Below are 19,871 nucleotides of genomic sequence, written 5' to 3'. Positions count from 1 at the left end.
ACCCTCACTCTCTCCTGCCCTCCTCTTCCTCTGGTCTTGGGTGCAGAAAAAGACGACACCCAGACAGGTAGTAGATTCTGCTTCTGGTCAACAACCACTTACTCCATAGTCCTTTGAGGCTATTTGTTGTAAAGGGAACTTGTGTGTAGGTTTGAAAATCCAGTTATTGTAAACTGCACTTTGCAGTCTGGTAAAAGCACAGAGGAGAAAATTGTCAGTTGCAGTGGCCTCCTGCTCCTTTTATCGTTGCACATCGAGCTCATTAGAGTAAATTGGTTGAAATAATGATGTGGCCAGAGCAAATATGTAATTTATGCAGCAAGGAAGTGTGCTGTGTAAACTTGACGCATAAAGTGATTGTTTAAAGAGATTCTGAAACCACTTTGACAATTTTGCACAAATGCACAGTCGGCAAGTTGGGTCCTTGTGATCATCAAGTGCCAAATTTGGGTGCGTTGCATAAACAGTGCAATTTTTTTATCAGGTATTAAATGGCTGCATGACTACATTGCAGCTACACTGCTCCCCACAATTTCAGCCGCTTCTGCCTATTTACTTAGCATGGGAAAGTGACATCGCTTGGACGAACGATTGACTTCCCACGTGCCGTCATCAGGAATACTTGAAGCCATGCCACCCTATTAAGCTTCTTTCTAGTGGTATATGCATACACAGTAATTCATGTGCATGAATATAAACTCAAATGCAATTAATGTAGATGTTCCTTCAAAATGTTTTTTCATAATTCGGATCATCTGCTACAGCTGTTATCTGTACACGTTCATTTGTGTTTTTATGCGCGGGAGTGGATAAAGAAATTAAAAAAAAAAAAGCTGGGCTTTGTGGAAGCTTTGTGAGGCAGCCCAGAAGAAAGCAAGGGGTAAGATAGAATGTAACAAAGGTTAATAGTACAGTGGCAATGGCAGCTGTGGCGATGGCAGCTGGTAAGACATGGAGGGGTTATCTCACATGAACATAGGTGCAGTGATGTCTTCTTCTGGCAGTGTAAACGTGAATGGTACCAGCACTGTACTGCGCTCATCATCTTGCACTGCAGGTATGTGCAGGGAATAGACTGCAGCAATTGCACAAGGCATTGTCTGTTATAGTAACTGTCATACATACTGAAATGTAGAGAAAAATCTGTACTAGATTGCCTATCATATGTTTATATACACTAGCATGGGCATTATTAAACACTTTAAAATGCATTTTAGAATTACAAAATTTTAAGATGGTGTGAGAGGGGGGATAAAACATAAGATGACCCTAAGCTTATCTGAACTGCTCTGATCTGCCACGGCCAGCATGAATGAGTTCCCTTTACAATGAATATGGATCGTTTCACTCACCTATGCACCCTACCGGCCAATTCTCATATTTTCGTAATATTTTGGCATAGAATGATACCTGTGGATCAAAGCCCTTTCCAATATGGAACTTGTAGGATCATGTAGTGGGAATAGAGGCTCATAGAAGTAAGAATGAAGGTAGTGTAAAAAAAAAAGTCAGCTAAATGCAGTAGATAACTTGCAAATTGCTCACCTTTCCTGTAATTCATTTTTTTTTGTGTACACAAGCATCATATTGATAATTGATTTAGTTATGAGAGTGCTTGTAAGTGCTCTCATCATTCAGTGCAAAAGGGCGAAAGGAAGATGGCAGAAAGATAAGTATAGCCGCCATTCTGTATAGTGTTACTGCAGTGCTCTTCAGATATGTATTTGAGAAAAATATCTTAGGGGCTGGAACCAGTTCAAGGATAAGTAGCTGATTACTTACCAGTTTTGGTAAAGCGTAAATGGGGTTATTTTTGCTCGTTTTCATGAAGGTGAGGTTTGTTCTCGTAGAGCATGATTGTGGGCCAAAATTAGTCTGCATGTGTGGAAAAAAAACAGAAAGGCTGCATGTTTTTCTTTCTTTTTTTTTTCCTAAAAAAAAATTAATTTGCACGTCTCTTGTGGATACTAGCATGGACATATCCTGTCATCTAAAGCTTCAAGTCTGGATGGTTCCAGTCCATGCGAGTTGTGCAAAAGCAGGCTAATAGATATGGCAGCTCTACATTTGCTATATATATATATATATATATATATATATATATTAATTAAAATTTCTCTTTAAAATATTTCTTTATATAGACATATGTATATTAACAGCTTGAAAGTGTTAGATGGGCTTGGCCAGTAGGTTTCCATCTTTCATAATCACTGTAGGACATTGTCTCTGTTTCCTTTATGCATGCAAGTGTGTGTCATTGTGAATGCTTTGTATGTGCACTCTTAGTCTCTATTGCCTTACATTTTGTCGTGAGTAGAATTTGCTGCTTCTGCTTTAAACATTTTTTTTTTCTTTTTCTACCACTATGGACAAGTACAGCATGTTCTTGTCTTGTTTTTTCGATTGCCTTGTCAAAAAGTCTTGTCGGTTAACTTCACTTGTAAAATGTTAGTAGCCAATAGCAGTGCGGTGCTTGTGGTTAGATCATTATTACTTGACCTGGATTATCTGTCTATAGTAGGAGATAGGAACAATAGGATTCATGGGCCTTTTTCATGCGATGTGGTGTCCTCACAGTGGTGGTGGAAAACAAGGCCACGTGGGTTCATCTCGATGGTACTGCACAGGCAGTTTTTCCTTGACATTCAAGGTGTCTGGAGGGGTGTGACTGTGTATAACAATTGAGACACTGATGGTTGTTTCAGGGAAATACAGGAAAATAACTGTACAAGGTGTGCACCGTGCACATCAACCACATGCGTTTGTTTTCCACCATTTAGAGTGCATGCTTTGTGTTATGACTCGTCAGGTCTCCGTGTGCGGCCAGCACGTGCCCTGCACAAGGATCTCCATGCAAGCGCAAATTGCACCCAGAGAAAGGGCTAATGAAGCATATTCCATCAAATTATTGTTTTAACTGACATGGTTGCTGGGATGTTTCAACAAAAGTTTGCACTCCAGCTGTACTATCTGATACAAATTATCTTCTTCTAAATGCTCTGAAATTAGACCACCGCCCCAGAGAGTCCCACCCACCTTCCAACACGGGAGGTCTGCACCGTACTGCATCAACAACAGAGTTTGGGCCACCTGGAGATGACAAGGAGATTGAATACTTCTTTGCATCAGATGCTAGGTATGTGGACAGACATGTTAGTCCATTTCTTTCTGGAATTCACTAAATTTAGCAGGAAAAAATATCCGTTTTCCATGTGCTTCAAAGCAGAATTTCTGTGCCTGGAAACTGTTGAGGGTTCAGTGTCATAAGTACAGCTTCAATTGTTAATAAATGCTAACATTGCACTTTCCCCTTTTGCTGCAGCTCAATGTCTTGTTACTTCTGTCATATATGCAAGAATCAACCACACAATTTACTATTCCAGTGCAGTGCATAATGAGAGCTTTTACCGCATCTCGATGGGGGCAAAATGTAAAAACACCCGTGTACTTAGATTTAGGTGCACATTAAAGAACCCCAGGTGGTCCAAATTTCTGAAGTCCCCCTACGGCGTGCCTCAAAATCAGATTGCAGTTTTGGCACGTAAAACCCCATAATTTTTATTGTTACAAGAGCTTTTAAAGGGGCCCTGCAACACTTTTTGAACATTGTAAGAAAACTTTGACAATCTGTTAACGAGGCTCGTGTGAACATGTGAGCCAAATAGTGTTGTGTTACTTACAGCAAGAAATTTACAATCTCGTGTCAAAAACAGTGAAAATTGCTTGCTCTCTCCTTCGCAATGTCATCGTACAGCGTCGTCACAAGCAGCTGGACCCACCAACAGCTATTGGCTGAGTTCATGATCGCAAGAACATTCTCAGTAATACAATTATTGCTGCTTTGAGTTAAATATAATGAAAAGTGTATACGTCTGCAATCTCAAAATGATATAACAGGGCAGCGTGAGAAAACAAGGACAATGAAAGCAACATACACAGGACAGGCAGAAGGCGTACACTCCTTTCATCGTCCTTGTTTTTTCGTGCTGCCCTGTTATGTGTTCAAGAATGCATCAACTAGCCCAAACAATAGCTTTACTGCATCAAAACGGTAGCAAAAGTGTTTCATTTTTGCACTGCCTGTCTACACACAACAGTTGTGTGTTACTGCATCAGCTGTGCATGACCTGTGAGACGAAAAGCATAGTGTAGATACCGCGACTTCTATGGCGTGCCGCCACAAGCCATGACCTTTGGGTTAGACATTACCTTAGACATGACCTTTGGGTAAGGCAAGTGCAGCAGTGCTTCCTTGCGCCCCCTTTCCATCTCTCCTGGTCAGCTTCCAGCGCCCTAGAGAAATTGAAAGGAGGAACAAAGCCGCTCATCGGTCCAATAACTATGTCTAACTTCGCTTGTGCTTGAAGGTTTCTAAACATGTCTGTGGCAGGAGATTTGTAAGGCAACATAATTTAATGGTGATGTGATTCAATGATTAGTTATAAAGGTGTTTCAGGGCCCTTTATAGGCATATTGCACCATATTATGCAATGCATAGTTAATGAAAGTTTCCTTTCTGAACTGTAAAAGTGGGCATGCTTTAGTGAAAATAGCCCAGTAGTTCGAGGCTTCCTTGTGTGGTGCAAGTAAGCTTCTGCATGCTAAGCCTCTTTTCACAATTCTTTATAATTGTTTTGCAGTATGACCTAAATGTGATTGTGACATCCATTTTCTTGAGGGTCAATGAAGCACATCATTTCTAAAGTGTGGGTCAATACCATATAAAACATATGGCTGTGTTTTCAGCAGTCCATATCTAATGTGCTTTCCTTTGAAGACGTCATACTGCATGACATCTGTGCGTTCATTGCCGAATGAACTTTTTTTTTTCTAGTGCCATCATTGAACACACAAACAGGGTGATCTTTCTTGAAGATGACGATGTTGCAGCTGTTTCTGATGGTCGTGAGTTATTGTAATTTAATCTTTAAATTTAAGGTTTGTGCAATGGCATGAGAGATGGCTCTTTGTGCTCGTATTCCCAAGCTACATCAGGCGGAGAATTTTGTGTCATTAGTAATGAGCGTTTTTATATATAGAAGCAACATTAAAGGAGCACTGAAACGTGATTTCAAACTTGATATGTTTCTGCTATTCGATTCCTCTGCATACATAGGTACAGTACCTCTGACTGAGTATTAATAGTGAATGTTGCCTGGAAAATATTTTAATACAATTTTAAGGTTGTCATAAGTGGCTGGTTTTAAACTGCAGCACCTCGTGACATCGTTATTGATAGACAATGCATTCTGTGGCTCCTTGGGCTCACTATGATGTTTCACCAGCTCTGTGAGCATTGTCAAAGTTATAGAATGGGATGCTTGCATGTAGCACGACACGATAGACCTTGCTTCCTTGCTTCCCTGTCAGACTGCTCACCTGCTAGTGTCTGACTTCTCGCCCTCCTATGTGCACCAGCAGCAATCTGAACAGACTGTCATGACAGGGAAATGATGCATGGTGTAGCAGTGTCCATCGAAGCAAAGATACAACACCTCGGTAGCCATATCATTTCATTTGTTTCCCACACTTGGCGATGACAGCAGCCGGTCAATTTCGTTCTCAACAGTGGCTGGAATGAATAGACAATAGACATCAGCAATAGTAGAACATGAAAGTACAACCCTGGAGTACTATTGCACATGCTTTTGTAAAGGACATGTTTGCCTCCAAAAAGAAACGGAGACAGAAACTTGGACAATACCAGGCACAGTTATTTGTTTGCATGGGCAGTGTATGATGACAGGGACTACCAAGACAAAACACAGCTCACTAGTCTAAATATGACTTTTTGGAGAGATGTATTGAATGACTTTCTATTGAACATGGCCAATGTGCACAATGTCATGTCCACCTTCATTGTTGCTAGTAGCACTATCAATTTCCAACTTGCTGTTCTACAAAGATTCAAACTGAATATTGCTTACTACCTCTGCAATAGCAGTGATTCTGACTTTCAGATAATTGTCAGCTTCACTTTTCAATGAGGATGACCATGATTCTGGCAGTGACGATGAAATGCATGACATGCATGACCAGCACATGAATGCAATTACTGGCAATTAGAAAGCGCACTCCTCAACATCATAGTTTTTGAGCACATTCGATCATGTGACTGGACAGTTGCAACTCCTGTGATGCTATGCTCAGCTAGCTTTGGTTTTTGGCACTCATTTTGAAGTCATGCCAGAGCTGATTATAATAAATGATGTTCTCATTCATTATTCATAATGTTGGAGCATTTATGGTTTCGTTTTGTACTCGTTAGAGACACAGCATAAAAGCATGAAAGTATAAATTTGCTGTTAGCATTAACACTCCAATTCAGAAGTCTTTGTGCTGCCTCTTTGTGTAGTGGTAGTTTACTAACCTAGGAACTTTCCCAATTTGAAAAGTTGGGAATAAATGAAGGAACAGATTAGATTTCTTTGCAATGTGTCACGTAGGAGGATGAGGTGATACTGTATAATCTTTTGGTTCCAGCAAGTCAGATCGGTCTTAAACAGGTAGAACTGGTCAAAATGACTGTTGTATAGCTTTTTTATACTTGAGGCATGCAGAAAAGTTTGCTAGGAAAAGAGGTGACTAAAAAACAATTTGTAAATGTGTTAACTTTGGGTTAAATGCTATAAGAGCACTCAAAATTTCAATACTTGCATGTTTGCAAGACTTGTACCTGTGAAAGATGTCATCAAAGGCATCAGTAAAGCTGCCAGTATGTTACGTGTCAAGGCATGTGAGACTAAGGAAGCTTTCTTTGTTAACCTGTGACCAAGCCTATTTGTATAAGGCTGTCAAGATGCAGTTAATACTTATATTGATTGTACTCTATGTTAAGCTGTAGTGAGCCTACTTGCACTGAAAGGCTTTCTTGGTTGATAATACATGAGTCAGCAACTGTTAATTTAATCTTTATAGTTTGCTTGCTTATGAAGTTCAGTAATAAAGTAAATCTTTAATTATGGTGAGAGTCTTGCTATATAGAGTAGCCTGCATGCCTTAGAAAATATCAAAGTTCATAAACCTGTTCCTTGGTATTTGTGTAATTTGAGCACTTTTCACTTTTCCAGATCTGACCATCCACAGATTGAAGAGAACACTTGATGAGAATGTGAACCGCGAAATCATCACTCTAAAGATGGAAATTCAGGAGATCATGAAAGGTAGCAGCTCAAGAAAATGCATACTTCTAGTTTGTACGCCCCCACCAAAGTGTCAGGCTGATATGGTTGATTTAATGTAGCATTTACTTTCAATTTTTTGTTTGCAAGGATTACTCAATAGTCATGATAGTGGTAGTGCAACAGCTCTTTCAACAGGTGAAAATAAGTGAATTATCACAAATTCAGGCAGAATCATGGTGTTATCCCAGCAATGTTGTACATTGCTTTATTTATGTGAGCGAGTGCAGTCAATGACAAATAACTCTACTTGCAATATGTGTAATTGCAAAAAAGTTTATTGAGCAGTTAGCAACCGTGTCAACAAGGAGGTAACATGACTACTCTTTTATGTAGAACATTATTCAATCCATGATTTAATGCATACACAGGCACCAGAACTGTTAAACAGCATTGTATCCATAAGTAGGCATACTTGCCAACAGTTTCATATCTTGTGGAGATCAGCCCAGGCTCAAAATCCTAGTTGCTAACCTGACCTTGCCTGGACAACCATTTGTCCTGGATTAAAGCTGGATATCCTTTCACACTGCACAAACAGTGTGCAAGTGTGCAAACAGCACAAGGTGCAGGTTGTAAATTCCCAAACCTCATCAAAAGTGGGTTCTTTTGTCATTGGGAGAAACACTCCAGCAGAGAGTATGTGGAAAGAACATAAATTTAATGCTGGTGAACTTTAGGCCCCTTTAGGAAGAACTTTGAGGACCTTTGGAAATTTGATCCTCTTAGCAGAAGTTAGTATATTCACCAAAGTGTGCTGAGTCTAAGAAACTACGTCCCTGGCTGCTCAGTTTATCTAAGTAGCAGTGCGAGTTTGTTTTAAAGAGGGTTTATTGTATTATGTAAAAATTTTCTAATTACATCAGAAAACAGGGCCATCCTGTGCATCCAACAAATAAGCCAAACAAGCAACAGTAAGAAGAATGCACTTATGAATAAGGCAAGATAAAGAACGCACAGATTGCACTGGATTACTTTTGCGACTCCCCAATGCTTACCCTTATCTTTCTCCAATGAAAGGTCGTCAACTGAACTTGTGTGTTAAAAGTTCTGAGCTCCTAAACCTAAAATACAATCAACAGTATTTCACTCAAGCATGAGCTTAAGGCACTGGATAGAAGGAACCCAGTGCACAGAGCTCATAAATGTTCATAATGCAGGCATATAGTTGTTCAGGCATGTCGGTAATGCTTCTCAGTTCCAAACTGTTGTTTATGCATGTATTTGTATTTTTTATCACTGCATGTCAACAAACTTTCCTTCCAATTTTTCAGGAAACTTCAGCTCTTTCATGCAAAAGGAGATCTTCGAGCAGCCTGAGTCTGTGATAAACACAATGAGAGGGCGTCTCAACTTTGAGAAGGAATCTGTGGTTTTGGGTGGCATTAAGGACTACATCACTGAAATCAAGCGCTGCAGACGACTACTGCTCATTGGCTGTGGCACTAGCTACCATAGTGCCATTGCTGTAAGATGCGCTTCTCTCCTCCTTGTTGCTCTGCAAAAATGTGAATACATGTGCTACTTACTACATTCTGTGAAAGTTTACTGCTGTTCAGTACATGCCTAAACCCGCCGTGGTTGCTCAGTGGCTATGGTGTTGGGCTACCAAGCACGAGGTCGCGAGATCGAATCCCGGCCACAGCGGCCGCATTTCGATGGGGGCGAAATGCAAAAACACCTCTGTACTTAGATTTAGGTGCACGTTAAAGAACCCCAGGTGGTCGAAATTTCTGGAGACCTCCACTGCGGCATGCCTCATAATCGGAAAGTGGTTTTGGCACGTAAGAACCTATAATTTTTAATTTTTAGTACATGCCTAAGCTAAGTCAGTAGGATTTTTACAGATGGATTATAGTGTTACCTAAGTGCTGCACTTATTGCTTCAGATTTATTATCATTATTTGTTTTGAACACATATACACAGTTAACAGGAAAGGGAAAGCGAGGAGCAGGCTGGCAACTGCCACCGGAAGGGGCACAACGCCTGCCTACTCTTCAGAAGGGAGGTGACAGCAACACAGAAATGGAAGATAGAATGGAGGGGAAGAAAGCGGAAAGGAAGAGCAACAGGACAAATCTAAAGAATAAAGTAGAACACAGTACAGATCACACACAGTAGGGCCAGTCACTGAAGGTCACGCTGCTATAGAATGTTCAAAAGAATAGTTTCGACACTACAAACGTGAACCTAAGTTAGTTAACTCTAGAAAAGTAAGTAGAGCGCAATCAGCCTGATCACGTTTAGATGTACAACCACTGGGGTACAAACATTCATCGAGTGTCGTACACCGCAGGCCAAGGAGATGATAGTTTCTCACTAGCGACATGCGCTGCACACTGAAAGCGGGACACTCAAATATAAGGTGCTGAAGTGTCTCGCAGCAGCCACAAGACGTACACGATAAACTTGCCACACCTCCTTGTCTGTATAAACGTTCATGCACATTCACGCAGCCAACCCTCAGCTTGAGTAGTTGTGCTCTAGCGTGACGAGGCAAGCCTCGACCGCAAACACGGGGCGGGAACATTCCATTTGCGACACGCTGATCTGGATACTGCTTGAGTAGGTGGCGACGAATCGGCAGACGAGTGTCGTCAAGCTTGCACAAAATTTCTGGGCAGTCACAGTTGTTATGAGCGCAAGTTGAAGCGAGCCGATCAGCCTCTTGATTTCCGGTGATTCCTACATGTGAAGGTATCCATTGAGCAACGAGAGATACCCCACGTGATGAAATTTTGCTTGCAGAGTCAGTAATGCTGTGAACAGATTTAGGGCTAATGCTTTTTATACACAGTCCTGTAACATGCTGTCTTAAGAATGTTATTCCTTTAAGGATGAGGCATAAAATTCCCTGATGGAAATTTTTATTTTTCATCAAAATGTACAATATACATCGAAAATAAGGATATTCAATAAAAAGAAAGTATATTTTGCAGCAACATTTTCAGCAATAGGTTTGTTGCCTGTGGGAAATGCCAGGCATAACACTGAAAGTGTGCTTCCCCCAAGCCACCTCTGGCTTTGTGTGGAGCTTGCACTCTCAGTTCTTGTCTAACCAGGCATGTACCCAAGGGCCCCCCCCCCCCCCCCTGAAGTTAAGAGGCATACCCGCCCCACGCCACCACTTCTCACACAGATTCCTAAAGCGCCGCCAAATCAATGTTGAGACTTGACAGCTATTCGGCAGTCAACATAATGCGGCCTTTTTCACTCCGTTTGGATGACGGTAGTTATCGCCGTCTCCTGGGATATGAAGGCCAGTTTCCTCACCAATTCGGTGCCCGCGCGATTAACTCGAGATGCATTCAGTTGTCACCATCTATTCAATGGTCACGCACATCGTTGTTGCTTCTTTAGTTCAACCTTCTTCATTTAGACTGATCCAGGGACGAGGAAAGGGATTCAGTTCGTGGTCAGCTAGTCTGTATGCACGTGGAACGAGTTGCGGCCAGAGAAAATGTCAAATGCGTTCAACACTTCTTTTTATTTCATTATTTCCTCGAGTGACGACTCGCCGCGACGTTGACAGCTAGATTCTCGGAACCATATACCCGTGATACTGGTTATCTAAGGTGGAAAATAAAATAATGCGAGACAGCGTCCATCATCAAACCCTGGAATAACCCTTAAACTCATAGGCAATATGACTGTCACCCGTTAACTCGTCTTGTTCTTCCCTAATTGTACAGCTCTTTTCGTGCAAAATTTCTAACTGGACACAAGAGTCACAAGGATTTGAGAAATTAAGCGATCTGCTAAGGGAGAGAGCCAAGGCAACAGCTTAACAAGAAGGAAAAGCAAAAATTAACAAATTTAACCGTTGTTTATGAAAATATTTCTGGATCAATATCTTTTTATTTAAAAAGGAAGTAGAGAAAATGCTGCCCGAAGTGGAGGACAATTCCGTTTGTTCTGAATGACTCTTCTACAGTTATCATTCGAGCCGCCTAACGTAGCCGCTTCTCTGCTGTGCTTATGTAGGTCTTTTTCTAACCTTCCGCGGTGGGTGCAGTACGTGTAGAATCGCAGCTTCTTGCGCCATACGCAGTTGTACGCGACTGGCGGCCACGCATCATTATGTAACTTCCCAAATAACAATACGAGTCGGTTGTGGCACTTAACTTGCTAGAGCAGTAAACGAGGGATCCAAAATACACCCCCCCCCCCCCATGATTGTTCCACAAACGTATATTCCTCGATAATTCTTCCAGAGCTAACAAAAAAAAAACGATACTATAGTCGGATACAACTTAAGTCTGCAATGAAGCCCTGCCCTTGCCCTCATAACCGCCAGCGACTGTTCCTCCACGAGGCTGCAAATCATTCGTACTTCAAACTTTTTCTGTTACCCAAATAAGGTGGTAACTACAAAAATAAAATTATTAGCACATAATTTTATACCTTTCCCCTCGTCTATTATAGTGCAATGGCGAATGCGTAATTCTTTATTGAACTGAAATAACATGCTTTCTTCACTACAACTATTTGTTGTGAAGTTTCACATCAGTTGGCAGTGAAGTTTCATGAGTAAAACGGGTTCAGCAGTGAAATGAACTGCCCCGCAGACTTTTGAAGAGTGAAATGCTCAGACTCCATACACTTTTGTCCATGTCTGTTGCACACCTCCTTGCTCCCGCCGATGAAAAGACTCTTCAAGAACAGCAGACGCTCCGGAGGTAGCAAGTATGACGCCATTTTGAAAAGGCCGCATGACGACGATTTTCTTTGCTTCTGTGATTGGCTGGTGGAGTAACACAACTACGCGCAGTCCGTGTGCCTTTGTTGCTGACTGCTGTTTTTTAAAGTTCTATTCAACTAAAGTAATCTTTATTTTACACTTTCGCTTGTTTACTTGTTCTTGGCAGTGTTCTTCCTGTGCTTCTTTCCTGCACGAGTCCATTTGACGTGGTTCTTTGTTCGCCAAATAAAGGAGAGGTGTATCGCACAGGCGTACTTGTAAAATACACCTTATTTCATTTCTCTTTTGTGGGTTTACGCGTTTTGATGGCGAATGGTGGGCGTTATTCACATTTGTACTAGTAAAGGTACCCCCCCCCCCCCCACACACACAAACACATTTGCATAGAAAAGTTACCTTGGATTGCCCCCCCCCCCCCCCCTCGAAAAAACATTCTGGGTACGTGCCCGTGTCTAACATGAAACAGAGATGTACTATCGCGCTCACTATGATCTACAACACACAACTGCTTTGCCACACGCTTTCGCGTTGTAGCTCGTACTGAGCGCAGTATTACATTGCATTTCCTCTGCATTACCTGTGTGATACCACTGCAGCTGGGCATTTTGCATCAGTCGTTCTCTGACTGTACATGTTTTCAAAAACAAAGCAAGTCATGTGCTAAACTCCTTCCTCTTTCCGCTCTAGTCCAAGAAATGACACTTGCTGCCTATTATTCAGTGTTGGCCAAAGACCTTTAGCCAGAAACTTTTTACACAAACCCGAAACTCTGCAGGACAGAAATATTCTTCTGGTGTATTGCCACGTCCATAAAAGGTTGACTAGATAGTCTGTGAAGTGATGAGGCTGCGTCTTCAGATTCTACCAGCAGATTTACGTGGGCATCTGGGTGTGTCACTGTTTCCTCAGAGTGAGCCTTAGTGGACCAATTGCCTCAAATGAAGTCCCCTCAGCTCATAATTTCATACGTGTGCGTTTGGTGAAATGGGTTGCTTCACCAGAAATGTCCATGCGATGTCTCTTAGGTTGTTTTTCACCCGTCACGATTGCTTAGTGGCTATGGTGTTGAACTGCTGCTAAGCACGAGGTTGTGGGATCGGATTCCAGCCACGGCGGCCGCATTTCGATGGGGGCTAAATGCGAAAACACCAGTGTACTTAGCTTTAGGTGTACATTAAAGAACCCCAGGTAGTCCAAACTTCCAGAGTCCCCCACTACGGCGTACCTCATAATCAGCTCGTGGTTTTGGCACGTAAAACCCCATAATTTAATTTTTTTAGGTTGTTTGTGTGAGTATGTGTTACTTGTCATGGACAACGCTTTAATTGCTTTCAAGTTGTTGAACATGTCTTTATATTTCTCAACTTTAGCATTTGGCCAAGTACAGTTTGCTTCATTATTTTTTTTATACCATTTTTGTTTTTTATATTTTCAGACAAGACAAATCTTGGAAGAGCTTACAGAGCTACCTGTTATGGTAGAACTGGCCAGTGATTTTTTGGATCGCAACACACCTGTGTTCAGAGACGATGTCTGTTTCTTCATTTCCCAGTCTGGTACGTTCAATTAGTGCCTGTATTGCATGTTCTTGCACTGAAAAAGTTAATCTTGGGAAAAACTTGAAGGTGGTACATTGTGTTTGCCAAGATTGAAATTCCATGTGCAGCTCACTTAAGTAGGCCTGGCCTTTCACTTCAGCTTTTACTTTTGGTTGTTTCAGAAAATTGAAGTGGCTAATGGCCCCCTAGATTTGATGGGGCTTTTATATAGATTATTGTAAGTATAATTGTTGAGTGATCATGAGCACTAAGATCAGTTTAGCACACACATTGCACAGCTGACATCTGTATGCTCTTGGTAAGACACTCGGATGCATTTCGGCAAGATGTACTCTTCTTTTATTTTCAGCCGCAACTTGTAATTTATTTTCAGTGCTGTCAGTCTCATTTCAAGATCATAGCCAGCAGGGATATGATTGTTCGATTTATACAAAGATTACAGAAGATTAATAACGGTATCCACACACTGAACATATAAGTGAAAGTACAAGTATCTGCAAGTATCAAGAATCGGGCTTGGATTGCATGAATTGTTGTGTACATGCAGTGATCATACTTGTGTTAACAAGGAAGCATTCACAGTTTTTAATACATTTTAGTGCAGAATTTAACAATGTTGCATGCAAGTAAATAAGTACATTGCAAAGCACAATAAATTTAGCTATAATAAACATATAAGTGAAAGTTGAATAAATAGGGATGGAAAAACTACTTCTCTAATCATTTATTACATCTAATAGTGTAACGAAATGAGGCTGGGGTATTGTATTATTTATTGATGCTTCTAGATGGTTTCACTGTCAAACGACATGGAGGAAGAATAAAAAATTGCTTACACTAGTACTGTCTGTTTGTATCTAGAAAGTGGCCAGGGAGCCTTTGATGCTGATTCTTTTACTTTGTTGTATTTCTCTCAAGGTGAGACTGCAGACACTCTCATGGCACTGCGCTACTGCAAGCAGCGTGGTGCCTTAATTGTTGGTGTTACCAACACTGTTGGGTCCAGCATCTGCCGTGAAAGCCATTGTGGTGTTCACATTAATGCAGGTCCAGAGATTGGTGTGGCCAGCACCAAGGTGAGGGCACCTCTGCAGTTGCTAGAGTTGTTGCACGAGGTGCAATCTTAGTGAGACTGGTCATGTTAACACTGTCCTTCAATTGGCTCTCACTTGATTTTATTCTCACCAGCCTTCAGCGCAAATATGTAGTTGCATTTCGTCTTTACAATTAGCTGTGTAGATTCTTCTCCTACAAGACTGTGTCGTGCCATAAGTTCATGGCCATTGCCTTTGCTTTACCTATCTGGAGTTTTTCTGTCTTACAGCAGTGTAACTAAACTGCCACTACTAATCAGATTGGAACTGAAGAGTTGACTAAGTTTTATTCAGCAAGCTGGTACAAGAAGTCACTGGGAATGTACAGTAGTAAAATGCAGATATGAGGATTACACAGAGCATGAAATTGGCATCCCTCTTATCTGTGAATCAGTGGTTTCCTTTTAGTGAATCGGGGCACGCGATTACATTTCACTGAACATTTTCTCATTAGCTCTGGTCTTTCCATGTTTCTTTTCATCTCGTAGGTTTATTTTTAATGAGCCGGCATCTTTTGGGTTTAGAAAAAGACTTTGATAGTTTATAGGAGATTTAGAAACCATTTTCTGAAAAAAATGAGCCGATGGTAAAACTGCAGCATGGCTCCAAGAGAAAAAAAAAAAGTAAATCTAGTCATGATGGCAATAGGTGAACTATTCACTAAACAAGTTCTGTAATGTGGAGGCCGGAAAATTTATGATAAGAAAAGTTGGCATTCATCTGCAATAGCACGAAGCTATGAAGGAAACCCATATGGATTCATCACAAAGATAGCTTCGCAGTTCAAGAAGTATTCATCCTGGCCCAAGTATCAAACCCAGAACCACTACCTTTCCGAGGCCTGTGCCAACTGAGCTAACCAGAAGGCTTACAGATGGAAGGACAAGGGTGAATTAATCAACTTGACAATAACTTTAAGTGCAAGAAATTGCATAACCAAACTATTTAAATGGAAAATATTTGCAAATGGAAGGAAATTTATCATTATGGAAATTTATCATTTTTATCTGAGAAACAAATCCCCCCCTTCTTTTTTTCTGCTTTTACCAACCCTGAATGGGTGAATTCTGTACAGGAGGTTTTTTTTTCTTTTTCCTTTCATTTTTGCAACAGGCATACACTAGCCAATTCATCTCTCTTGTGATGTTCTCCCTGATGATGTGCGAAGATCGCATTTCCATGCAACCTCGACGCAGTGAGATTATTCAAGGGCTTCACAGGCTTCCAGGTATATTGCACTTCTTTCTCTTTTTATCTTCAGCGACTATTTTGCACTGGTATGCTTCCTAGTCATCAAGTCATATAATCAAGAGTAGTTGCACAAACAAGGCATTGGCTACTGGAGAAGTTAGCATGCACAAATTATGTTTAGTCATGTGGCTTCATCATGTAACTTCTTGGCAGCTGCATGTAGCATATGGTTCACACAAGGAAATCCTCAGTCCAGTTTTGTAGCCTTGTATAAAAAACAAATGCATTTCTTGTTCACATAATTCTTGTTTTAAATAGTCAAGTTTGTACAATGTGCAGGGGAAAACAAAACCCAATTCCTTCATATACTGCTTGTCTTTTTCCTAAATACCACGTACTCATTACATGCGACTGTCACCTTGCCCCAGATTACACTTGCACTGAATCGATGGCAATAAACAAAACACACTAATAAGATTAGCTTGTAAATAAAGTCAGTAAAAAACCTTGAAAAATTGCTTTGCCATTGTAATTTTTTTTTTTTGAATGAGGGCAGTCCATTGTTAATTTTGTTTCATAAGTGTTGCTATAATGCATTTTTTTTTTCGGTGGTTTTATGTATGTATGAGAATAGCTGGATTTTTTGCTTGACGTTTTGCAAGTGCAAAGCAGAATCGACAAGCTGTCACACACTAGGAAAATTCTTTAAAGGGAAAACTGACATCCACCCAATTTGTTGCACTAAGCTACAAAGGAAATCCGTACGGGTTTCATATGGCATTTTGAGGGATAATTTTAGAGCACTCTGTAAGCACTCCAAAGGTCATGTAGAAGAGCAACTGAGCGTTACTGCAAACATATGCATGGTCCACTGATAAGGATGTGGAATTGTCGTTTACATGCCCTGCTATTTGTATAATACAGCACTTAATCTGCTTTTCACTGCCTAGCATGGCCAGAGCACTCTAAAACGACCACTCGAATGTGCCAATAGAAGGGAAGCTTCACAGTAAAGAAAAGTTCATTCTTGAACTTGCAGCATGGAGCCTTTGTAGCTTTGTGCTACAAGTCAAGTGGATGTTAATTCCCCTTTCATGAACTTTCCTCCACCTAGCGGGCTTCAGTTGAAGTGTTTTGCCATAGCAAGTAAATATCATGATGACACACTAATGTTCTCCACCATTTTGTTCAATATTAATGCTTTTAGACCAGATAAAGGAGGTGCTCAAGCTGGATGATGAGGTGAAAGAGCTTGCCCAACACCTCTACCAACAGAAGTCCCTCTTGGTCATGGGCAGGGGCTACAACCATGCCACATGCTTGGAAGGTGCCCTGGTCAGTCCCCTTCTGGCAAAGTAGCCTTTCAGTCCGTGTAATAAAGAAGATACCTGTGTTAAGTGGCTTGCACTGATTTGTTGCATCCTACTCATTGCAGCCAGCACTATACTATATCACTCCCTGTGGAAGGTTGACTAAATTGCTTCGTTGATCGCATGGCTTATTTCGTTTTACATAATTTGAGAACAAATGCTACTGTGGTTTAAAATTAGAGCAGAAGCTTCTCAGATTGTAAGATTTGCATTTTCTCTAGCTATAACGATTGTATAAAAATTGACACTTTCACTGCTGTTATGCTGTGTGTACTGTACATGGTAGCTCGGTGGTGGTGAAAGGGGCTTTTTGTGTCTGCCCATTCTCCTGTTCAGTCATTTCAAGGTCAGCCTCCACAGCTAGCGATGAGATTGCACAATGTTGAAATGACGCTTGCAGAAGGCCTGGAAGTAGGCTGTTGGTAGCAGATATCGGCCTGGTCATAACAATTGCACATATGTGTGTATGATTTCAGAAAATCAAAGAGCTGACATACATGCATTCCGAAGGCATCCTTGCTGGGGAGCTAAAGCATGGCCCTCTAGCCCTAGTCGACAAGGCCATGCCAGTCATAATGGTGCTTACACGGGACCCTGTATTCCCCAAGTGTATGAATGCCATGCAGCAGGTAAGTTTACAATATCAGAATAGCTTCATAAATAAATGATACGCCTCTCTCATGGATTTCTCAGAGTTAATGGTTGATGTATTCAGTCTATAGAAAACATCATATGTGCTCATTTTTGAAAGCATCACCATATTATAGCTGCCAATGAAACACAGATATCACCAGAAGATATTGTAATGGGACATCCGTATTTTGCTTAAAATGTTCAAAAAAACGTTTTGCGCTTACTGCTGCACTGTTCTTGCTAAAGTTTCGCAAGAAGATTGCATTTTGGAGTCAACGTCATTCAGTGTAACACTTGACACAGTCAGTTGCCTGGTTTCTATGAAAAAAAAAATTCAAAGTTGCCTTTGTTTATGGGCATGCAAGCTTCTGCCGAGATAGCACTACCATAAACATGTTGCCTCCTGCCAGCAGCTGCAGAAAGCAGCCATTCGGGGAGGGTTGTCGCGTGTTCCAGAGGAGTAGGCAACATAGGCCAACTGTCCCTGAACTGCTACTTTCTGCAGCTGCAGGCAGGCAGCGACACAAGTTTATTCTGATGCTGTCTTCATAGCGGCAATTTTTCTCATAAACTAAAGCAGTTTCTCATTCTTTTCTTTAAAAATATGCAATTAACTCTGCAAAATGTTACACTGAACAACGTAGACTCCAAAATGCAATCTTGTGAAATTAGAGCAAGAACAGTGCGGCGGTAGATGCAAAATATCTTTTAGACTGTTTTAAGCAAAATATGGATGCGCCTGTACAATAATTTTTCTGCAATCAGTGATAAAAAAAAAGAGAGCTCGTAAGCTTTCATACAAATGGGATATTCCCTGGAAAAAAAAACACACACACAAGTGTTGTCGAGTAACTGCAAGGTACACCGAATTAAAAACAGAAAAATGCTGAACTATGGTTAAATTCTGCTGTTTCGAAATTTTCAGACTCGTCATGTTTGAACCTCTGATAATGCTGCTTATGTATACATAATTGGTCTCACCGCTAGTATAATTACTTCAACTATGGAAATATTTATAGTATGTAATATGTTTGTACTACCTAAAGGCTCTTTATTACCAGGTCATATGGCACTGAAAAACAGCAGCTGATTTGACAGTAGTGTAGCTGGTCCTTTGTAGTATAATTTTTAAGGCAACTAGGTGAGCTACCCAAACGTTCAAGCTGCATAGATGTCCTTGTTTAGCCTAAATTGTCTACGATTTTCATGTAATCTGCTATGTCCGAGTGCAGCTGTAGCTCAGCTGCACAGATTTTCAAGTATGCGCTCAGCACTGTTCTTATTTCTTGTTTCATGCACATCTGTGCGTAGTCATGAACCATTTTAGCCCATGAGAAAGTTAATCTATGCTAAATTGCATGAAATTATGTATTCAAAACTACAGTATCCTGTGAAATGCATTTCAGGTTTGCGTGTCTACTTGCTAAGTAATTGCCAGAGATGTTTATGCAACATGTTTAAATGGCATGAGTGAATAGTTACTTTACATTGAAGTAAAGAAGTAGCTTTGAAATTTGTTGGCTGCTTGGCCTCATAATTGTGCTAATCAGGGACAAATTAATTGTGAAAAGGAGAATGCAAGTGCACACATACCTAATTCCAAACTTTCATTGATAAATTTCACAGGAAAGGGAAAAAGTGTCATCCGCCTGAATGGTAGCACGAAGCTACAAAGGAAACCCATACGGGTTTCTCTGAAGGAAAGCCTCGCTGTTTAAAAAAAATTTGTCCTGGTTCAGGTGGATGAGAGTTCCATTTCATGTACTTTCATCCACCTTGCTGGCTTCTTCAGAACTCATTTGCTAATGGGTGCAATTAAATTTCCCCCACGAAGAGGTGTATCACAAATTATAATCAAGCAGACTGATATGTCCCCTATTCCAAGCGCAATTTTCCACTCTTGCTATTTTGGTTTAAATACTATTTGCAAACAATTTGTGTTAATCCTATAGTATGTTTATGTAGATGAACACTGGTTTAACTGATCAAGCTGTTCAGCACTAGAGAGTGCAGTAAAGAAAATATGAGCAAGAATAGCACATTTTCATTGCTACAAAAATATTAAAAGAACCCTGCAACACTTATTTTTTCAGGGCCCCTAAAGCACTTTCCTAAGTAATCATGGAATGACATCAAAATT

At 40.7% G+C, this 19,871-nt stretch overlaps 1 protein-coding gene across 9 annotated transcripts in view; it reads left to right on the top strand.

Annotated features, from left to right (window-relative positions):
* LOC126547673 (glutamine--fructose-6-phosphate aminotransferase [isomerizing] 2-like) overlaps positions 1-19,871 on the top strand; it is a 92,462-nt gene that overhangs the window by 62,128 nt on the left and 10,463 nt on the right. For 6 of the 9 annotated variants that reach the window (XM_050195624.3, XM_055063126.2, XM_050195620.3 and 3 more), the window contains 9 exons: positions 3,010-3,136; positions 4,835-4,905; positions 7,071-7,163; positions 8,456-8,649; positions 13,320-13,440; positions 14,362-14,519; positions 15,651-15,765; positions 16,936-17,063; positions 17,575-17,727. In XM_050195624.3, coding sequence (XP_050051581.1) covers positions 3,010-3,136; positions 4,835-4,905; positions 7,071-7,163; positions 8,456-8,649; positions 13,320-13,440; positions 14,362-14,519; positions 15,651-15,765; positions 16,936-17,063; positions 17,575-17,727 — 1,160 coding nt within the window. Of the gene's footprint in view, positions 1-46; positions 68-3,009; positions 3,137-4,834; positions 4,906-7,070; positions 7,164-8,455; positions 8,650-13,319; positions 13,441-14,361; positions 14,520-15,650; positions 15,766-16,935; positions 17,064-17,574; positions 17,728-19,871 lie in introns of all 9 variants that reach the window. The other 3 variants (XM_050195622.3, XM_055063124.2, XM_055063123.2) reach the window with 1 other exon arrangement.

The sequence above is a fragment of the Dermacentor andersoni genome, chromosome 1 (genome assembly GCF_023375885.2).
Source record: "Dermacentor andersoni chromosome 1, qqDerAnde1_hic_scaffold, whole genome shotgun sequence".
NCBI lineage: Eukaryota > Metazoa > Arthropoda > Arachnida > Ixodida > Ixodidae > Dermacentor > Dermacentor andersoni.
The sequence above is the reverse complement of the archived record's forward strand: the minus strand, read 5'-3'. Positions and strand labels throughout refer to the sequence as shown.